At 36.7% G+C, this 21,191-nt stretch overlaps 1 protein-coding gene across 2 annotated transcripts; it reads right to left on the bottom strand.

Moving 5' to 3' along the window:
• Window positions 1–497: 497 nt before the first annotated feature.
• MYOZ2 (myozenin 2) lies at window positions 498–19,781 on the bottom strand. Of its 2 annotated transcripts, XM_074588490.1 has the most exons (6): window positions 19,418–19,781; window positions 18,766–18,869; window positions 13,174–13,343; window positions 9,823–9,952; window positions 8,189–8,372; window positions 498–932 (listed from the first exon to the last, which is right to left on the bottom strand). In XM_074588490.1, the coding sequence occupies exons 2-6, from the start codon at window positions 18,839–18,841 to the stop codon at window positions 701–703; spliced, it is 792 nt and encodes a 263-aa protein (XP_074444591.1). In that variant the 5' UTR covers window positions 18,842–18,869; window positions 19,418–19,781; the 3' UTR covers window positions 498–700. The 2 variants fall into 2 exon arrangements, with proteins under 2 accessions (XP_074444591.1, XP_074444593.1); XM_074588492.1 differs by lacking the exon at window positions 18,766–18,869 and having other exon boundaries at window positions 19,418–19,588.
• Between the last annotated feature and the right edge of the window lie 1,410 nt (window positions 19,782–21,191).

The raw sequence follows: 21,191 nt of genomic DNA on the forward strand, positions 1-21,191 counted from the left end.
TTTGGCATGTTTGACATAACCAGTCATTGGTGAGTTTTTTAGTTGTGATTAACAAAAACATTCTAGACTTATCCAGGAAATACCTCTGTACTTTTTCATACCACTATGTAATCTTTGTCATTGCCAAATTTACCACATTTTCTGTAAACAAATCCATGTGACATGGATATTGACGTCCATAATTAAAGCTGAGTAAGAGTCAGAAAGGAGGAAATGGCCTAAACTTGCTGTCACTGAAGTAACAACAGGATTCTTAACTTTGGCTGAAAGCAGGGTTGGGAAAAAAAGTTGATTTGTCAGAGCTTGTCTTGAGCAGGCAGTACTTGGAGTGCACCGAGTGCACTGTTGTGGTAGTGTTTGATTGTTTTGCTGTAATCAGCATACCCATTAAGTCAAATCCCTTAGTAGTAGTGTCACTTTTTTTAATACGGTTGTCCTTAAATGACAAGCAAAGATTTTAGAAAGTAAAAGAAGAACATGTAAACACAAATAGAAAATATCTTGTTATGTTTGCCAAGTTACTTTATTTATGTCTACAGATGAAACAAGGTGCCAGAAAAGAGACACTGCATCAGATGTTGTTACTTATACTCCAGCTGCCAAGGAAAAATTTTGTCAGTAGCCTTTAGTATTATTTGGACCAAAAATACACAGATGTTGCAGCTTTCAGCATTTTGTACGATGTAGAGCACAGCTTCTCTCACAGGTCCTCTGTTTCTGGAACAGTGTCAGAATCCGAAGGCTGAATGAACACTACAGGAATATTCTCGGACGTCCATCCTTTAGGAGTCCTGTTGAAGGATCTTCTGGTAGCAAGGGGGTTTGCAAGGAGCATGAATCTGGGATCATTTAGCATCAGTAGATTAAAATCTGGTACCTTGAATTTAACCAGCTTTGATGCTCTCTCAAAACCACCAAAGGGAGTGGCAACTCTGTAGATATTAGAGAAATAAAAGTAAAATGTGATTTAAAGAATCTCTGCTTTCTTTTCCTCCCAGGAGCTGAAAAGAATAGAAGCTATTTTAATAATATAGATTTGTAGAATTTCTTTTTACAATTTCAAGCTTTTGGGAGAAGTATTCTGATTGTTTTTCTGGCAAATTCTCGTTAAGATCCAATTTATTTTCCCTTAGATAAAACCTTTGGACGTCTTCAAAATCCAACTAAATGGAGAAGCTGAGGGAAAAAGATGTTACAAGAAAACCTTGTCATTGGTGAGTCACAGTTACTAAACTTATTTTGTTGGTGATGAGTTGATAAGCCTGAAAACATAGTTCAACACATTTTCTTTATCAGGTAATTAGTTCAGGAAGTTCTCACCCCATTTTCTCCTATCCCCAGTTTCTTGTTCCTCCCACTACGCTGTATTTCAGCACCATATTGTTGTACCAGTTAGACTGTATGTGGGTTGTGCTATGAACTTGGGTCACTTATGTGATCTGGGTTAAACAAAGACCTTTCAAAACAAAGGAGCATTTTAAGATCCAAATTATTTCAGCAATCTGGTTTATATTATTACGCTCAAACAATTGTAGCAATGCAAATGAGGAGGCAGTAAAGCATAATGTGAAGCAGAAAGGAACAGCCAAAGACAACAGGCTCTGGAAAGGAGGGGAATGGGTGAGGACTTCTTACAGCAGCTTTGTTTCTGAAGAAAATGTTTATGTAACTAAACCTTGAAACACTGGCTGAAATTGGCCCCTAGTCTTCTGCCAGTATTTTTCATGTTATTTAAATGTAAATGTTCCCTCAGGCGATAAGCCTGAGAAACTAAAAGATAAGAAATAGTAAGCAGGAACTGACTGTTACATACATTTGCAAATGTTGTAAAACAACAGTATTTCTAAATACCTCCCATGATTCTTCTATATTTGCAGGTTCCTAGGCTGAACTGCCCCGCCCCCCCCCCCCCCCCGAGTTTTTGTGTCACTTTTTCCAGACTCCTTTGTATAAGCAAATGCAACCAAACAGGCTATTATATGTGCTCTGCATTTTGATCAGTTGCATAATTTTGCTGGGATGTATTCTGGACAGTTAAGAGTGTCAGATTTTAAGGTACACGTGAGGAACTGATTTCTGCCAATCTAGATATATAGTGGCATGTGAAAATAAATTGTTGAAATGGAATTTCACCAGCCTTGGTAGATTTTGTGTGTTTGATACAAAACAACAGATCTGTTGGTATATATTTCCCATGGCCACAAGTATTATAGCAGAAGCCCAGAGAAATTAGTATCAACAGAAACTAAAAGAGATCATTTGAAGATCTGACTAGAATTTTCAGCAAGACAACTGCAGACGAAACAAAACCTAGGGAGAATTAAGTACACACACACACACAAAAAAAGAGATTAATTCAGACAAATGAATCCGTGACCTAAAAGAGATGGTATTGCTGTGTCATTACACAGATAATTCACTGAATTCCACTATAAGCAGTGTTTGTTGAAGGGGGTAGTGTTAATTCCAAAGGTATAGTGTTAACTCCTATAAGATATAAAAAAATCACGAAAGTTCTGGGCATGCACACTTACTGAGAGAAGAGCACTGCTTTGGATTAAGCTCTAAGACTGTTTCTTAGATGAAGATAAGACAAGATTTTGCAGCAGCAGCCAGTCCAGGCATTAAACTGTCTTGAGGTCAAAGGAAATTCTTTATGCAAAGTGCCTGTGGTATCAAGCTTTTCTTGTGAAACTGTCTTCTAGGTCACAATGTCAATTTGGATACCAGATGATACTGATTAAAAATAATTGCTTGGTTAATTGGCACAGAGTGAATGTAGTGATCTACCTCTTACAGGATAATAAAGATTGTTTTAATTGCTGCTCTAATTAAGGTACACATTCTCACATTGTTGTAATATTTAATTCTCATCAATATGTAAATTAAAGGGATAATCAATACGAACAGAACAATAACAGCTATATAAAATGCAAAACAATTCTATAGTGTAAAATTTCCTCTTTGTAATATTTTTGGGTTTAAAATACATCATGCTTCTGTAGGTAGCAGCAGGCTGTTTTATGGAAATTAAAATATCTCTTGTAGGGAAAAAACCCTGTGTAGTTCCTATACAAAGTCTGGCTCAGAATTATGCATTCCTGCATGCTAGGCAGAAGCACATGGTGATCGACGTAAAAGAGAGTACAGCAATTGGCTAATAGATGTTAGTTTTCCTTTACAGCAGCAGTATATTTTTGTGACCAGTAACTTGTCTGACAACATGATGTAATGACCTGTGTTGTGTGCACATCAACTGTATCACTTGAGCTCTGATTCATTGTATAGAAGCCTAAAACTCATGTGTAAAAAATTCCAGTAGTCATTGCTCATAATAAGGGCGGAAATGCTGATTCAGAGCCATAGGAAGTGGCACCAGGAAGTGTAAGAGATTGTTTAATATTCACTTTGCATATTCCTAAAAAGTAGGTGCATGCTTTAACAATAGCAGGCACAACCTCATAACCTTGTTTATTTTTAGCTGTTGTTTTAGCAGGGCTTTTTTTTTTTTTTTTAACCGGAAGTCTTTCTTATTGAACATTATATTGTCTCAACATAGGAGACTACAAGTAGTTGATAATTTGGGGAAGTCTGAAGAAATGTTTTAACTGTACTGGATTAGCACCTCCAATTACATAAGCACGAAAAGATGCAAGTTTCACATTTTAAAATGTGACTGTCATTCTTAGAACATTCTGCTTATTGTTAATTCTGTGCAAAAAGGACACATAGGAGCAAAGAACCTGACCCTGCAAAATGCTCAGAGCTTCATTGTAGCTTAGTGCAAGAATTAATGCCAATTTCACGGAGGTATTCAGGTGCTAAGGAACTGACTAAGCACTCTGCTTTCACTAATCTCACATCACTTGAAGTTAGCACCCAAAATTCCTTTGAGGCTCTGGATCTCAGCACTTTTACAATACAGTTCAGAATCCATTAATCAATAATATCAGAGCCCAATCCAGATGGACTGGATTCCTGTACTGGTTTTGAAACAGTAGTCTTTGGGAATTGAGAAAGCTGAGCAAGAATTTATCTGGTAGGAGAGGCAGAACTAGTCAGACTTGCTTGTCTTATGTGAGTAAGATGTAGTGCATTGTATGTTACTCATAGTCCTACCTTTGACATTTTATCCAGCTCCAAGAAAGCAGATGGAATAAAGGTACTAATTTAATTAATATTACAAACTCTTCAACAAATGTAGATTCATGCAGTCTTTACCACAGATGATTACTGGGTGCTTCCACACTGGTGAAAGAGGCAAAAAAAATTTTTGCCAGTAAATATTTCTTCAATCCTAATAGGAATTAATCTCCAAGCAAAATCACATGGGACGGCTGTTGGTGCAGCATTTCTTTCCTAGCACAGACTCATTATCATCCAGGAGGAGGAAGAGTAGCCTGGTCTGAACAATCAACATGTTCAGAGGTCCCCAGAACCTGATTTCTCTGATCATGCACTCTGTGTAGTGCTCTGTGCTGTTAAAGCATTACTGGCTGTCTCACAGAAAGTTCTGCCTCAGAAGGCAAATGTGCTTGATATTGGTTGCCATCACTGCCTCCTTCATTGACCTGCCAGCATTGCAAGATCCCTGCAGTATAAAATGCATACTAGACCCCAATAATACGTCTATGAATTCCTTAGTTTGGATTCTGCTACTATTATAAAAATTGCAATGTTACAGGCTCCAGAGTCGCCTCTTCATTGCTGGCTGTGAGGAAAAAAAATATGAATACTGTTTAGTGATGAATATACTTTTAAGCTATGTGTGTGTGCATCTGTTCCAACACATCAGATGTCCCTAGCTGCTTAAAGTTGTGTTGGTTTTATAGTTTGTTGTGTAACAAGCAAAACTGAAATTGGCCTGTAAAGTCTAGGTGCCTTTTTAATAGATACCACTGAATGAACTGGGAAGAAACTCAAACCCATTTCCCTTGGGAGTCCTATGCATCACACTTACTGTTAACCACACCCCCGCCTGACTAACGATGACTGTACCAGTGTTTTGCAGGAGAACAAACATAATGGCACTTTATTGAAGCATGATAGAAAGCCTTGATTGATACCCTCACTGATAACAAAATGGTGCCATTATATCTCGCTTTAAATTGTTTCATACAGTGTCATTTGCTTTCTCTCCAAGACTGCAATTAAAGAAGTCAAGGATACTGTGACCTAGATGCACAGAATGACTTAGTGGGATGCACAGAATGACTTAGTGGGATCCACAGAAGTCCAAAGAGATATTTCACCTTATGCACAAAGCCCATAGGCTGCTAAATTCCTGAGATGCCTAATGGTTTCCTTATACAAATGCTCAGATCTGCCTTTATCTTAGCTATACTGGCAGCTGCACCTATCTTACACCAAAGCTCATCTGTGATTGTCTAATTAATTATCTTTTGTCTGAACTTCCATGCTTGAAAACATACATAATACGCTACTGCAGCAAGCCTTGAGCAAAATAATACATCCAGGCACTTTCATTAAAAATCCATGGCTGTTAGCATTGAACCTCTGCGTCAAATAATAGTATGTCTGTGACCAGAGCTGTTCTGCAAGAGATTTGGATTCTCTTCAGTTGGAGAGCATCTCTTTGTAAGAGTGGCCCTCCCTGCTCACGTACAGTATTTGAGCAAAAATGCTACCCAGAAATAAAAACTTACTTGGATTGGACAGAGTAGGACACAGGCCACACAAACAATAGCAGAGAAGTATAGGTCCTGTTTTCTGCTCCTAAATCTGCTTGTTTAATTTACTGTAAGTAGTAATTTAAAAAGTGCATTGAAAGATCTGGGAACTCCCACGTAGGCCCAGGTTTCTCTTTCCCCAAGTGAATTTCTTAATTATTCAGCTAGAGGAAGATGTTTACTTCCTCTAGCCCAAAGAGATTTATTATTTTCTGTACTATGGCACAGGTCTTAATATGGGAAGTGAAGAGTGTTCCCACTTCTGTGGAAGAGCCAGAAACCACGGTGTTACACCTCTTTTCAGGGTTTGACATTCCTGTAGAAATAAGTCCAGGCTGGCCACATTCTAGGAAAATGCTCTTTCCAAAGAAATGATCCTTATTGTCTATACAAATTTTAAAAGAATACTTGTGACCCCTGCTCTGATTTTGGAAAGGAAGACCTTAATCTATCCCTGACCTGAAGATAGACAGAATTAGGTGCTGATGGCCTTAGCAAAGAGAAATTTAAGTTACATTTAGCCTTCTCTGTAATTTTTCTGTTGGTTAGCTTGGCATGCAGCGTGCTGTCTGTTTTGAATCCCATAATCAGACACCCCACTCTCCTGTGCACCTTTAGGAGTCATGACTGTAAAATCTTCTCCAAGATGCTATTATCTTGAATTTCAATTTCACAGATTCTCAATTTCTTTTTGGTTCTGCTCCTTCTTGCTAGAAAACATAAATCTGAGTGTACTGTACGTAAGAGCTTTTCTAGATCCACCAGGCATCCTTTTATTTTCTTCTGGATGTGGATTTTTTCCCTGAGAATGAGAATCCACCCATGTGGTGGGTTATATTTGTATACCTTGTGTTTTGAATTTACCAATTTCATAGTCTCGATCTGGATTTATGTGCCAGATTTTAGGTTTTTATGGCAGTTACAAGGGAGAATATTGACCTTTCCCTTAAAGGAATGCATGTGTGTTCAAGAAATTCAGGCTGCAGTGAGCAGCAGTTCTGCCATGTCATACATAGAGAAGATCCCCATAGAAATAAATCCAAAGAGTTAGTGTTGTAAAGAAGACAACTAACAGAGTATGGGACCACAGAGCAGCTAAAAATCCACAAAGAAGCCATCAGATACCATCTCAAAACACATATCCCTGTTAATGGGGCCTCTGTGCCCTGTCTGATCCTGTCTTTCACAGTAACAACTCGCATATTGGACTCAGGATCTCTCTCGTTAGACGAAGAACTGATTCTGTCTCTATTCCATGTACATGTATCTTTGGCTGTTTTTGTTGTTTGGGGTGTGGGTTTTTTTTTTTCCAGTTACAATAACCATAGTACATAGACTGTGCTGTTTCTGTTCCAGCGTTAGCAGCTATGGCACATCTCTCTGACTTGTATTTGCTATTTTGTCTGCTGAGAAGAGAGCGCCACACAGACTTAATTATTAACATGGCAATGTATATTGCTGTTAGGAAATCAGAGTAGTGTCTGCAGCGCCAGTTTTGATGTTGAGTTGTGTAATTCTTTTAGTCCTTGCACTCATAGTTGAGGCCCACTTCATGGCAGGAACACAAGTGATGTTTGTGGTATTTTTCTCTATATGACCTGTTCTCTTTTTCAATAGATTGCTGTCTGGAGTTTTGAGGAAGGGTTTTGGTTTGGCTTAGCTCGCTGGAACTCACCAGGGGTTATTTAGAGAAAAATTGTCTGTAACTTCAATAAATAAAGATAGCGTGAATGGTATGAATGAAAGCAAAAAGATATAAGTAAGAATGTGATTTAAAACTTTCAAAATAGTTCAAAAGCCAATATTGTCCATGTATCTAGAAGTTCTACTCGCAGCCTCAGTATACTAGTTACTACGTAAATAACTTCACTTCTAGATCCCGTTATACTTTAAATGTTTTCTAGGTCTGCTGGTAACGTTTCATCTGTGAATTTGTTATTGAAGGTTGTTGAAGATATAAAAAAATTAAAATGCAATAAAATATGCAATCTGCTAACTATTTGGTGTGAGGGATTGGTCGAGGGATAAAGTTCATTGTACTATCATTGCCTAAAAAACAAGCCATATGAGTTATTTTTAAAAAAAAAACAAAACAAAGTGGTTTGCATTATACAGCTTACAAACAAACTTTAGACTGAGAGTTTTCCTGGTAGATCTTAGGATCCTGTACCTACTGAAGTCAACAGAAATACTGAAAGGAGTTTGATGCATTCCTATAGCCCTTGTTTCCCATTTATTGAGTACACTGGATTCTGATACTTTGTCTTCCGGTATTTTCAACAATTCATTTTACATTCTAGTTCTACAATTTAATTTGGGGTCCATACTTCAGAGAGGGACTAGTTTCCTCCTTAATGCTCTTGTTTGCCACTTGTAATCTGTGCTTACGTTCACGTTTATGCATATACTTGCATAGGCTTTTTGACAGCTGGTGGAAATGTTTCATTTCATAGTAATTTTTCTTTGCACTGTAAAATTCAGCGTCCATTCAGAATTACCTGTTAAAGCTCCTGTAGTCAGGCAGCTCTGGCTTTGCTTCAGGTTTAAAAAGTTTAGGATATAAAGCTTCCAGCAGCTCTGGATCATCCCTAATGGCTTCTATCCAGGGAGACTGATAATACTTTGGTACAGAAGTAGTGTTGAACTTTTCAGGAGGAATTTCTTTCAGTGGTCCAGAATATCCTGCAAGGCAATCAAAGCAAAACCACTGTAATAATACTTTGCCTTTTCTGCTTCCTTACCACCATCCCATGTAACTAGTCAGTAACACACTATCATTTCATAATTAGGTAAAATGAACAATTGGATCAAGTCACCTGGCCAAAGCTACACAGTAACAGAAAGGTGACAAGGGGAATTTGTAGCCTTTCAGGTAACTGCTGCAAAGTATTCCACCCTCTTGAGGCTGAGATTACTTTAGTTTTATATAAATTTGTTCCTATCTTTATAAGCATTTGTTTGAAACCAGACTATAGCTACACAGCCCTTGGCCTGAATTAATAAAAAGATTATAAAAACAGCCTCTTGGTTAAAACTAAGATAATTCAACAAGAGAAATCCGTTCTACCTTTTTACCCTCCCATTACATCTTGCTCTTTAAATTAATATTGTTTCCTTCTATAAGCTTAAAAAACCCCTGTGATTTAAGATCTACTTCTTTTCTCTGACCTTTCTTGCTTAAAGAAAGGCTTGAAGATTTCTATCATGTCTTAGCACTGGAAATTACCCCTGTTTGCATTGTATTTGAGCAATGGATGCACAGAGTCTTAGCAGTCACTAACAGAGTAGCATTGACCCAGTTTACATAGACTGGAAAAGGTCCGCACAAAACATGCATTGAGTAATTCTGAACAAAGAATGAATTTGTAAAAACCACAGTCTGCTCATGGATAATTCATAAACAGGAAGAAGGGCTATATCACTGAATAAATTAATTAAAACAAATTAGCCTTCTCTAGTTTTTAAAGAATACAAAATAAGGCCGCCTTGTAGCTCACTGCTTTAAATAAAGGCAACAGTACCCTCACAGTTAAGGACTTAAAAAAGAACAGTTTATACAGCCAGAGGCAAATTCCTTTTAAAATTACTCCTCTCTAAAGGTTTCTAGCAAAACTTGCAGTGACTTTGGATTTACATTTATGGGTAATTAAATGACAATGAATAACTTTCAGACTGTTAAGCAGTGTGTTGCATATTAGAAACAAAGGTTGCATATTAGAAACTGCTGTTATTTTCCACCCTCCTATTGGGTCATCAGTTCTAAGGAAACATCCAAAGGCTTAATCACTGTTGCATAAATATTACTCTGGTTTTAAATCCGAGGGCCTGTTTCTCAATGTTTATAAGACCAGTAAATATAGGAGCAGTCTCTTGATATTAATGTGTGTTTTCAGTTTAGGGACGTGTAGTACAAAAGGCATATCAAATCTTTAAAAATGAACATAAGTGACTGAAGAGCACCACTTTACATTTCTGTGGGAGATTCTGATTACTTATCTGACTCAAATTTAACAATTTCTAATAGTAAATCCATTAAGAAATTCTTGTTGAAGATACTGTTTTATAAAGAGGTTCTTTCTTTGCTGTGAAATGAGAACTAAATATATTTAATGTCCGTAAACTCGTATCTTACCTGGGGCGATATTGTCAGGATGTGGTGGGCTCCGGGGATCAGGTGTATTAGGAGGTGTCATTGGGCCATGCTGGGGAATTCCTTCCACGCTGAGGCCGTCCATTTTAACACTCTGTATGGGCTCTCCACGCTGCATTCAGATACGAATCAGCATCATTGACAGCACAAGCAAAAAAGGTCTCTGTGATTCTCTGTTGAGGGTTGGAGTGATACTCCAGTTTGCAGCCCAGATCTGAGACCCAGGGGGTACTACCCGAAGGCACACTGTCCTGCTGTTTGGTACCCTGTTTGCTAGATAGCGTTCCCCAGGATTTTCTGGTGATTAGCCAGAAGGTGAAACAGTTTCACAACTCTCTTACAATGGCTATGTAGGAAAAATGAAAATTTTTTTCAGTATTAAGAATGTTATCCCAGCACAATTTTAAATGTCTGTATTACAAGTGCGTGAATACTTTATTGAAAGGATTGGAGGTGTTGTGAGCTAAGTAAACAAAATTCCTGAAGTCTTACAACCGTCCTGCTGAGTTGGCTGACCTTCTCCTAAGTTTGGGTTATTTAAATATTGATATGCAACCTACATAGAGTTCATCCCATCTGCTGCTTATACCAATCACCACAAAATCTACCTGTGCATGTGGGCTGTGTGTTTCACAGCGAAGAGTATATGTGGTTGCTTTGGCAGGGGGGCCCATAAAATATGTCCCCCAGATCACTAGACACTAGAAGCTGTTATGTGCAGAGCACCTTTGCCACCGAAAGATTCAAGAAATCTGGCAAGTTTGAGCCATTTGAGTTGCAAAGCACTGATTCTTCAAAGCGTCTCTTCCCATATCAGTTGAAAATTCACTGCATTGGTTGAATCGCTTTTGTTTGGGATTTTCTTTTCCTTTATTTGTAATAGAAATAATAACTTCAGTGCAGGTCACTTTCTGGAGATTCATGATATGCTGTTATTTTCCACCCTCCTATCCTGTCATCGGTTCTAAGGAAACATCCAAAGGCTTAATCATTGTTGCATAAATATAGAATTAGAATCTCATAAGAAGTCAGAATCTTATTTTAGCTATGACACACAGGCTAAAAGCAATTTAAATATAGACTGGTTTAGAGTAAGAGTTTCTTAAAGTAGGAAAGCAAACAAATAATACTTGTTTAAACGTAAAACAGAAAAAGATCAAAGCAGAACATTTTCTAGCCATGATGAAGACAACATCAGTGGTAGCTAAATAGGCATTTAAGGGAAGGGAACAGAAACCGAAGAGGCATAATTTTTTCACGTGTCAGAATGTCGTACTGACTGTACAGCATGTATACTCGATGTGGTTTTGTGGGGAGAAGTAGACTAGAGGGGAACTGATCTGTCAGACTTTGTAGTAAAAGCATGGAACTGGATACAGAAATTCTGATGAGATTGATGGCGTTGTTCTCAGAATATATCTGTGTAGCTTCTAATACTCAATACAATAGAGGGATAAATTGGGGCACAGTGTTCATAGATGGGCTTCTAAATAACAGTGTTTTAGTAATAGTTTTGGGTGTTCAGCAGAGTTATTCAGATTTTTTCATATGGGATTTCTTTTGTGCAGATTTATTTTAAAAAGGCATAGTTATTAAAACTCAAGCATGATCCCATTTGCTCCCTGTGTAATTTAATTTCTGTTGAGTGGGTGACTAAAGAAGTTCGAAATACCTGCACCATAAAAAAAAAAACCATAAAATTTTTTCTTCTATGACACAGGATATTAAGACATACTTTTCTTCCTGAGTAAAGTTAATGCTTTGCATGGGAAATGTAAAGGCCACAAATTACAAATGTATTTACCTTTACAGTCAACAAAGCGTAGGGAATGTCTTCTTCAAGAAGGGAAGAAAAATATTTTAGAGCTTTCATCTGTGATAGATATTGGAAATACTGAACTCAGTTCCAATAATCACCTTTCTTGACTGTTGTGAGATCCCTCGACACTTTGGTTAGTACAGACAACAGTAAATTGCAAATGCGTCTTTTGTTCTCTGCTCCCAAAGCATCATTATGAGATGCAACTAGACAAAAAGTTTTCTTAGAGTTAACAAGTTGAATTCATTTTATTGTTTCTGATTAATTTACGAGTGCGTGTGTATTTTTTTTAGTAAAATAAAATATGAGTAAGCCCTTTGGTACTTTGCTGTTCTGATTAATGAATTAATTGTTTCCTATTTGAACTGATACAAACTTTAGATTATATCCCCAAAATACATTACATACTATTTTTCTTGTCCCAAGTGAAAATTAAAGAAAAATTGAGTCAAAGTCTTTGTATGGATTCTGTAGGGGTTGGATGTTAACACAATCATAGCACCACCTGTACAATGATTAGTTTTAAAAGCTTCAGGGAAAGAGAATTGCTGTTCTACAATAAGTATTTCCTAGGCTAATTAATAATAATTAACTTTTGTAGCACATACTTCTTTTCATCTTCTAAGTGGCTTAAAAGTACTGGGACAAATTGGGCTGCTTCAGTCACCTATCTTTGTGTCTGAGATCAGTGGGGATGCATACATGTAACTGAGAGGCAGAATTTAATACAGTGCTGGAATCAGAGGAGCTGCTTTTGTGCTGTGTTAGACTGGGTATAGAGTATTCAAGTTCAAGTAATTAAACCTTGCAGCATATTGGAGAGTTAGGTAAGATTTATGAATGTTGTTCTCCAGATGTTAAGCAAGAGGTTTAAATATTTTGCAAAGGCCACAGATGAGACAAATGCCAGGCGCATTTAGTGCCTGCCATTAGGATTCCCAGGGTATCACTAGTGCTTTAGTTGAAGAATAATTGACTCTCGGTGACAAACTCTGTGTTTTTTCTCTGTGTTGAGATAGGCAGGCCAGAAGTATATTAGCGCCAGTTGTGAGAGTCATTTTTCTGCCTGGGAACCACATTGAGACCACCAACCCATTTTAATAAAAGTACTTACTGGTTGCATGAAACAGACTCTTATTTCTTCCAACCTTTTGAATATCATTAACTAGTTAGTTTTCACATTAACTAGTTAATTTTCAGTAGTCAATGAGCCAATTATTACAGGATAACAACTCTGATCACTAGTAACCTGAATCAGATTTGGATGAGAATGATTTGAATCTGATGTCCTTATGTATTAGGCTTTCAGATTATTTTTTTTTATTATTATTTGTCTATAGGAGATCAATGAAATACAAATGGCTTACTTCATGTTAGCCTTATTCTAGTACAGGGTTTTGCTTTTATTCTTCCTGAAACTACAAATAAATCATGCACGAGGTGTATCCTGAGCACCAAGGGAACCCAAGCTAGTCTCACTGTGTTTCATTAATAAGTTATTAAAAAATACTCACATTTCTTGGCTTGTTTGCTACATAATGATAATTTTCATATGTGTATTTGTCAGATCTCCGCTGACGTCTCTTGAAGAGTCTTGCACCTCTGTTGCTGAGTGTCGATAGTTCCTCTACCATGATATCTCTGGGGGTGCTGACCTTTTTTCCAAGGTTTAAGCTGGGTGAGACTGCAATACAATGGATAAATACATACCTCTGTTTTTCTTAAATGCCTGGTATTGCATACCCTACACCGGAAATCCAACAACATGTTAATGCATACTTACATAACATAGCTTCATATGGTGTTAGTGAAATTAATCATTCTTCCAAAATTTTGGAGCAGAGTATTGAACACCACAAACCTGTTTTTTCAAAGGTGCTAAGCACCTCAAGCTCCAAATTTACTTCAGTTAAATAGCATCCAGCTGTTATCAAAGTCAGGTCTATAATGCCCTATGCTCTGTCTTAAGAGCAGACTGGTAAAAACTGGCTTCTGCTCAAACCATGAACAAAATTCCGTCTGACCCGAATGTTCTCACATCAAACCTTCAGTTACCTTTGTGTGTCCTGCATTGGATAGATGGGCAGGTAACCCCTTATAAACATACCTACCAGTTTCTTATTGCTTATAAACATTTTTATTTTCAATTATTCTTTAGTATTCTGCTTGCTTTTGAAATCCAGGGGACATTTTTTACTTTAAGAAAAGTTTGCATTAAAATGGATTAAATAGTATTTTTAAACTATTTTTAAACTTTTCAAAATAAAGCTCAAGGTGTTGAAAATGAGAGACTTAAAGATTTACAACATGCTTCTAGGAACTGATACATTTAGAACATTTTCTTTTTAATTCTCTCTAAGAGGAAACTGAATTACTAGCTGCAATGTTACATTACTCACTACTTGGGAAAAATTCCTTCTTTGTCTTTAGTGACCTCCTGGGCAATCTGAAAATGAAAATGCATAAACAGGGGAAGGGGGAGATCATTTGGGATGTAAATGGAGGACTCTGAATATCAGAAACTCTACTGGTCATGTTCATGGTAATCTTCTGGAAACTGGGATGCTGGTGGCAATCAGCAAGCTGTTGCTTAGTGACTGAACTCTCTCACTAGATGTCCTCAACCTATAGATAAAGCTTAAACCTTAGAACATAGGAACTTCAACACTGAACAAACTGTTTTCTACTAATTTATTTCTGCTTAGAGGGCTGTAGAATTTACCAAATATAACAATAATTGGATTGCATAGTAAAAACAGAATTTTAAAGAAAATAATTCTTATTGCTACTTACTTTAACGTTTATCATTTTATTAATTGAAATTGTTCTCCTCAGTTGTTCATAAACTTCAGGAAGAAAAATAGGAAGATGCAGTGTGGTTTGGGGATTGGTATAGTGTGTTTCTTGGATCCACTTACTCCAAGTCACATTCTGTTATTTCTTTAATAATAAGACATTCTATTCTTCACATATTCTTATGGTCTACAGGATTAAAAATTCTGAATTTTGACATATATTTTAGTGCATTTAATGAAATGAAATCAAATTATATATAAGACACTGCATCTTACTTGTAGAGTAAGCACAGAGGAAACACAGTTTAAAACTAACATTACAGATTAATTAGGAAACACAGTTTAAAACTAACATTACAGATTAATTAACTGCAGAACGTACCTAATGTCAAAGTTAATACTGCACATGCAGAGTTTCATTTTAAATAAATGGCATGTTCAACATGGCATATGTCTCCTAGTAACTTTATGTTGGAAAACCAGTGTGATTTGTTGATGTTTAGGAAAACTTAATTGAGACAAGTACATTAAATATTTAGGCAAAGCTGTATAGACAAGAGTTTTCCGTGCAGTAAATCAAACAAGTTTGTGGGCCCTGGAGTGCATCATTGTTGATCCACTTCTGTTTATACTGATTTCAATTGAATGTTTGCAATAGATTTAACTGGAGCAAGAACAAGCTAACTGTATCATGAGCTGGAGCATGCGCTTCTGTTTTAAAAATAGTATGCGCAAAGAATCCTAACACGTTCCTGTTATTTATGAGGTAACTACAAAACAGAGAGTTCTTAACATGGAAGAAAATGACTCGACTAGCCCAATGTAGCCATATCAGTGACAGATAGTGGTGGGGTTTTGGCTCTGTGGTTGAGATAAGCGTGCTAGTTATTGGCCTGTGGCCTGAAATTTAGACTACAAGTCATATTTTGATTTTGTCGTTTCTAAAGGTTGCTCCAGTGGTATGGATTATTGGATGGTTTTGTATTAGTGAGGAGTAAGAAGTTTACCCCTCGCATCAGCAACGTTTTCACGTAGAAAAAGCTTTTCTTCATCGTACACGGAATGGGCAGTAAGTCCATCCTCAGGGACTGGGGTGCCAAGGTGATCTCTGTCCAAACCACTCAATATTCTGCTGGTACATGCTCAGTGTTAACTATTTTGGGCCTTGCTGTTCCCTTACATACGTACTGCTCTTGTTAATGTTAACTGAAGGCTCCAAGGTACTTTGTAACCCACGGTTGTGTACTATTGTGTATCCAGGCAGCATCCCAAAAACATAAGTGTGAAGTTCATTTGAATCCCTTGCCAATTAAAATCTAATCATCTGTCTAGTTTTATGATATGTCTAGGGATTGTTTCAGTGTCAGTGCAGAGAAGGTGATAAAGAATGAGAAAAGGAGGACATTTAGAGGATGATAGACAGAGAACATCAATGTCATAAATGGACGTTATAAATTAATACTGGAAGTTTAATTCATAGTTTAATCCTAATCTTAACCTTTTACCTTAATTTCTTAATTTGTTCCTGCCAAGTCCTTCCTGGTCTGTGCTTAAAATCATAACAGACTGTATTTAAATATGATTTATATAGTTCCTCCTGCATTCATCGCCCAATCCCACTTTAATTCTCCAGTTTACAATCTTCTAAATACCTTAATCTGGATTATAGATTTTAATAATGAATATCAGATAGTATGTTTGTTGTAGTATCAGAAATAAGATTTATTTTTTTTAACTATATCATGAAAGATAGTTAATCATGTAGCTACTGAAGAATGCGTTTAAGAAATAGTATAGAACTGGACATGAGATTTAAGTGTAATTGAAGGCTAACCTGATCAACTCCAAGGGCTTCTTTAAACATATTTATTTACATACATGTTTAACTCTACCAAGTAGCCTTAGAAATGTTATGATTACTTCAAGTCTGCCAGTAAAAAACCGAGGGGTTGGGGAGGTTGCTACATCTACACACTGATTTACTACTACAGTCTCTCTTCTGAGACCATAAGAGGGTTTACAGTTATTGTCTATTCCTGCAGCGTTTTATGACATGTCAAACTTCTCTAAAACACAGTCATGCCCCACAAGCCGACAGGAGATTTGGATTTTTAGTCATTACCAGTCTTGCCCAGAGATTGGTAATCTTTGAGACACTGATAAAAACTTGGCTGATTTTTTGATCTTATCAACAACTGTTTCTGCTATGAATATCTTTTAACAATCAGTTTGAGATTCACTGTTTACCTGAAAGCATTATGATAAAAAGGCTCTGAAATAAAAATGCAGTAGGTGTACTTTCTATATGTCACTTCAAGCTACCGGAGCTTACGTTACAGAATCTTCTGTTACTGTTAACCTCTGTTAACAGTGGGGAGTTTCATAGGTCTGTGAGACTGGCTGAAACAGTACATTTAATTTTTACATAATTGCCAGGTGCAGGACCTTCATTACAAATAGCATTGCAAACCCCAGAAAGACAGCAGTTCACCCTCCAGATTTCAGGTTAAGCTTTTTGAATTAACAATTAGGGGAAAAATAAAATGTCAAAAATTAATAGAGCTGAATTTAGTCACTTAAAAACCAGATTTCTCCTTGGTTTTTCCAAGAATTGTTCAGATTTGGTCTCATAGAACTAGCCCGTGTTTTGTGTGATCACAGCTTTGGTTATCCTTCTGTTTCTTAGCTGGTTTCACTGAGCTTGTACAGTTATAAATTTCAGACTCTTATCGCACCCATATAATGATTTTTTTTTTTTAACATCCAAAGAAGATGTAAAAGTAGAATGTACACTCAAAGAGTTATATTGCCTTCAGTGGCCACATATCACAGTATATCTGGTAGGAGAAACTGTCATAACTGTGTATGAATCTAAACCTGACAGCAAATCTGATAATACATAAGTAATAAGAAGGACAGATTATGTGAGGCAAATGCCAAGCACAGATTATCCAGCAACTCAAATGATTTCAAGGACTGTATGGTATATTTATTAGTATTGCTATGAATAGCAGCAACATTTACCATGTGAAATGCCTGATACCAAACAAACATATGAAAGACTTTTTTTTTTTTTTTTTCTTCCCCCCCCCTCCCCTGAAGAGCTTATAGGCTGTTTCAGGCACATATAGTACTTGGGTTTACAATACCAAAAAAAAAAAAGTGTAATGAAATCTGTAAGGACAGACTGGCTTTCAGATTTAAGTGTGTGTTCAGAGGAGAATGGAAGGAAGTATTTGCTTAGAAATAGAAATTACAGAAAACAACTGTGGAAATATGTGAAGGACTAGGACCAGGCACTGAGACTCATAGCTTCTTTTTCTAAAAAGCCTACGTCTCTTGTCCTGCTCTTCCTGCAATCACAGTGATCAGTGAGTGAGTACAGAAATCATCCCCAAATTCTTTGGAGCAAAAGCCCACAAGAAAGATTTTCAATACTGGAATTTAACGTTCAGTGTTTTATCCTCTGTGAGTGGTATGATTTTAATGAATTCTAAGTATTAAATGGAGCTCTCTGTTTTTTTTAGTGAGACTTGTGGGGTGCTTATCACTTTAAAAACATTGATCTTTTACATAGATGGTAAAAAAGGCTTCATGGGGAGGACTGGAAGGATCTCCAAAAGCATCCCACACATACCTAATGAAATCCAAGCAGATTGATATTCCCAACTGAGTTAATTGCTTCTTAAGGTGTCACATAGAAGCGTAATTTTAAGAACCTTTTTTAGAAAATCAAACTACCATCTCCTAAGTGTCTGCATTTTCATCAGTGCAACAACAGAAGAGTAAAATTTCTTCATATAAGATTAATTGGTGTCTGTGCATTAGAGAGAATTACCAAATGCTAGTAAAATTTGTTAGTTACAAAGATAAAGTTTGAGAGGAAGGAACAGAGATGTAAACATTTCTTTCAAAATTTTTTATCATTCATATAAAAAAGCAGAGTGAAACAGAGCAAAAAAAGAGGATACAAATCAGCACGTTTCTTGGATGATAGCCTTTTAAAATGGAATGAAGTCATGTTATTAACCCCAAATAATATTCTGAAAGGCTATCCTAGCAGAATGTACATCAGCTGTTAGATTACTTCATTCCTCCACAGCAGTTGTTCATCTGAAAATAGCTTTCAAATGAAAAGAGGCAACTACAAAAGGATTAGTTACCATAGGCAGTATGATACTCCCACAAGATTATTTATGGCAAAACACCCAGAAACAAAGCTGTAAGAGAGTTAAACTCTATGATTAAAAAAATATATTAGGGAGAGCTAGAGGACATTGCATATACAGTAAGCTGGGTTCAACGCTATACCATTTCTTTGTATTTCATCCATAATGGCTGATGCTTGTTGTTTCCTCTCTTTGACCATGGCAGAATGTGATAACATTGTGATTTTCTGATACGATTTTTCCTTGCTGAAAAAAAACAACACATTTTTACATTGTTGAGCCTGCTTGCACAATTCAGCCAACTTTAATTTCTAATAGCCTGTTTAGAATGGCTGAATAGTGAAGTTAGTTATTTCTGACTTAGAAATACTGCACTTTCAATTGTGCAAAATGCACTGGCAGTTCTTGCTTGCAGACAAATGCTAGGACATGTTCTGATGGGTAGAAGATTTGAAGGAATGGGCTACATAAATTCTGTAGCAAAATCTGCGTCAGTGGTCTTGGCCTTCTCACACCTACACGCTATATTAAAATATGTATATTCATGACTAATATTTTAATTACATCTTGTTTTTTTATTTCAGAAATGTTACATTTTGACATTTCTTAATCTAATAAAGAATTTGAGGAACTAAATGAAATGCTCTGGCATCTTTAAAGAAAGTGCATTTCTCACTAAGTAAAAAAAGTAAACATCTTTTGAATTGCAGAGTCAAGAGGTTACATAAATGTCTTTTAAATGACAGTTTGTAGGACAGACAATGTCAAAATATTTCAGGAAACAATACACTTACCCTACTGTTTTGTTGTGCAGAAAAAAGCGATCTCAACCCTTTAGTTGAAGCTTCAGGAGTTAGTTATGTATGGGGATGACCTGCCTGGTCCAGGATGGTTTCTACCCTTGTGCTTGGGTCTGCATGGTACCTAGTACCGAGACAAACTGGGGGCTGATCCTCTTCAAAGGGATTGGCATCCAGCTGACATCAACTAGTTATATATAGAATCAAACACTCCAGCCACTCATATCTTCCTGGCGAAAGAAGAGAACAGAAAAGATTCAACTGCACCCACAACAAAGAGAGTTTATATCCCTTTCAGAGCTTATTGGAAGATTTAATGGAATGCTCCCCTCATACTCATACAGATCATCTTCTCATCACCTCTGAGAAGAATAATCTCTGTGTTATAACTAGGAAAGAGACATTTAAAAATAAGGTGTTAAATATATGGATGGGCAAGACTATATCAGATGAGAATGGCATGGGCTAATCCTTTAGTGAAAGATGAAACCGTGCTTCAGTAGTAGCTGATGCCTAAAGTCAGTGGCAGATGGCCAATATACAAAGTCTGTTCTGAAAAAGAAATGAGAATTTTTTAGTATTGTTAGTGGTAGGGAGTAATTGCTCAACAAGCACATGCCTTGCAAAATCTCTTCATTTTCTGAGCATTAGGAACAGAAACCTGCAGTAATTTGAAACTTAGTAATATTCAGCATTGCAGCATACTGTTGTATCAGTTTATCACAGAAATGTGTGATATGTGGAGCACAGATATTTCAGACAGAAAGGAACAGTGGCAGAAGGAAATATTCCCCCCTTATCCTCTTGTCTGATTGCAGCTAGCTGAATTACGGGGCACTAAAAGCATGATGAAGTTTTTATATTTCTGATTCAGATTTGGGGTTGTTCTAGGAAGTTTCTTCTTATGGAAAATTATGGTCTTGTTTGGCTTGGAGCGTTGATCAGAAAATTGCTTGTATCCAGGAATTCTGACTGTAAATGGAATCTGGAGAGTAATAAAATACACCAACACAATGTGCATAACTTTTCAAGAAAGAAGCTCTCTGAGACAGATAAAATGAAAGTGCCTGATACAATGTCCTAAAAGTCTGCTTGTCCAACCAAAAAATCACGTTATTTTCTCTTCAAGCTTTCTATTCCTAGGCTTAGCTTTGCAAAACATTTTGCCGAGATCCTAGACATCTCTGCCCCAAAGAGGTGTTCCTTTTAATCCTCCCTGTCAGAATTCACCTGCTGCTATTACTCATTGGTAATTCTTTTCTAGTTTTTGTGCTTGGATCAGCCACTTTTTGACAGTACCAGCAATCATGGTCGAAGCCTTGATTGAATCTTAACTTTTGACCTGAAGGCTAAGATTGTTCTTAGTGGTCCATCACCAAGCTGTCAAGTGTTCATGCTACTCTGTATTTTCATTAATAACTTCAGTAAGTAGAGAATATCAATTAAATGCCAACCTAGGAAAATTACAAGCGATCTGTAGGGAAGGATTTAAATGTTAAATTAGTTTGATTAACTGAAAAAAAAATAATCAAATGCAGTTCAGTAAAACCACATCCAAATAAAATTATAAAGCGGGCATTCAACTGTTTGACACTGAGCTTGTCTTTGAACTTGAATTTTTGGAAAAGTTTCAAAGCACAACATTGATCCAGGAGGAAATATCAAGAGGCATCCAAAATGGGATAACCCTGTGTTTAGTCTATTCCAATTTCCATTAATTAATTATTTGATAGAACAAAAAATACGCTAGTAAGATAAATTGTGCTTT

This window comes from Larus michahellis, chromosome 5 (genome assembly GCF_964199755.1).
Source record: "Larus michahellis chromosome 5, bLarMic1.1, whole genome shotgun sequence".
In the NCBI taxonomy this organism is placed as follows: domain Eukaryota; kingdom Metazoa; phylum Chordata; class Aves; order Charadriiformes; family Laridae; genus Larus; species Larus michahellis.

What these genes read in the sequence shown, in the direction of transcription:
- MYOZ2 (XM_074588490.1), bottom strand. Translation starts at nt 18,841, where the DNA reads ATGTTATCACATTCTGCCATGGTCAAAGAGAGGAAACAACAAGCATCA. An exon ending in GGATGAAATACAAAGAAATG is followed by an intron (nt 13,344 to 18,765) that starts GTATAGCGTTGA and finishes ATTGTATTGCAG; the next exon opens with TCTCACCCAGCTTAAACCTT. An exon ending in TCCTGACAATATCGCCCCAG is followed by an intron (nt 8,373 to 9,822) that starts GTAAGATACGAG and finishes ATTGCCTTGCAG; the next exon opens with GATATTCTGGACCACTGAAA.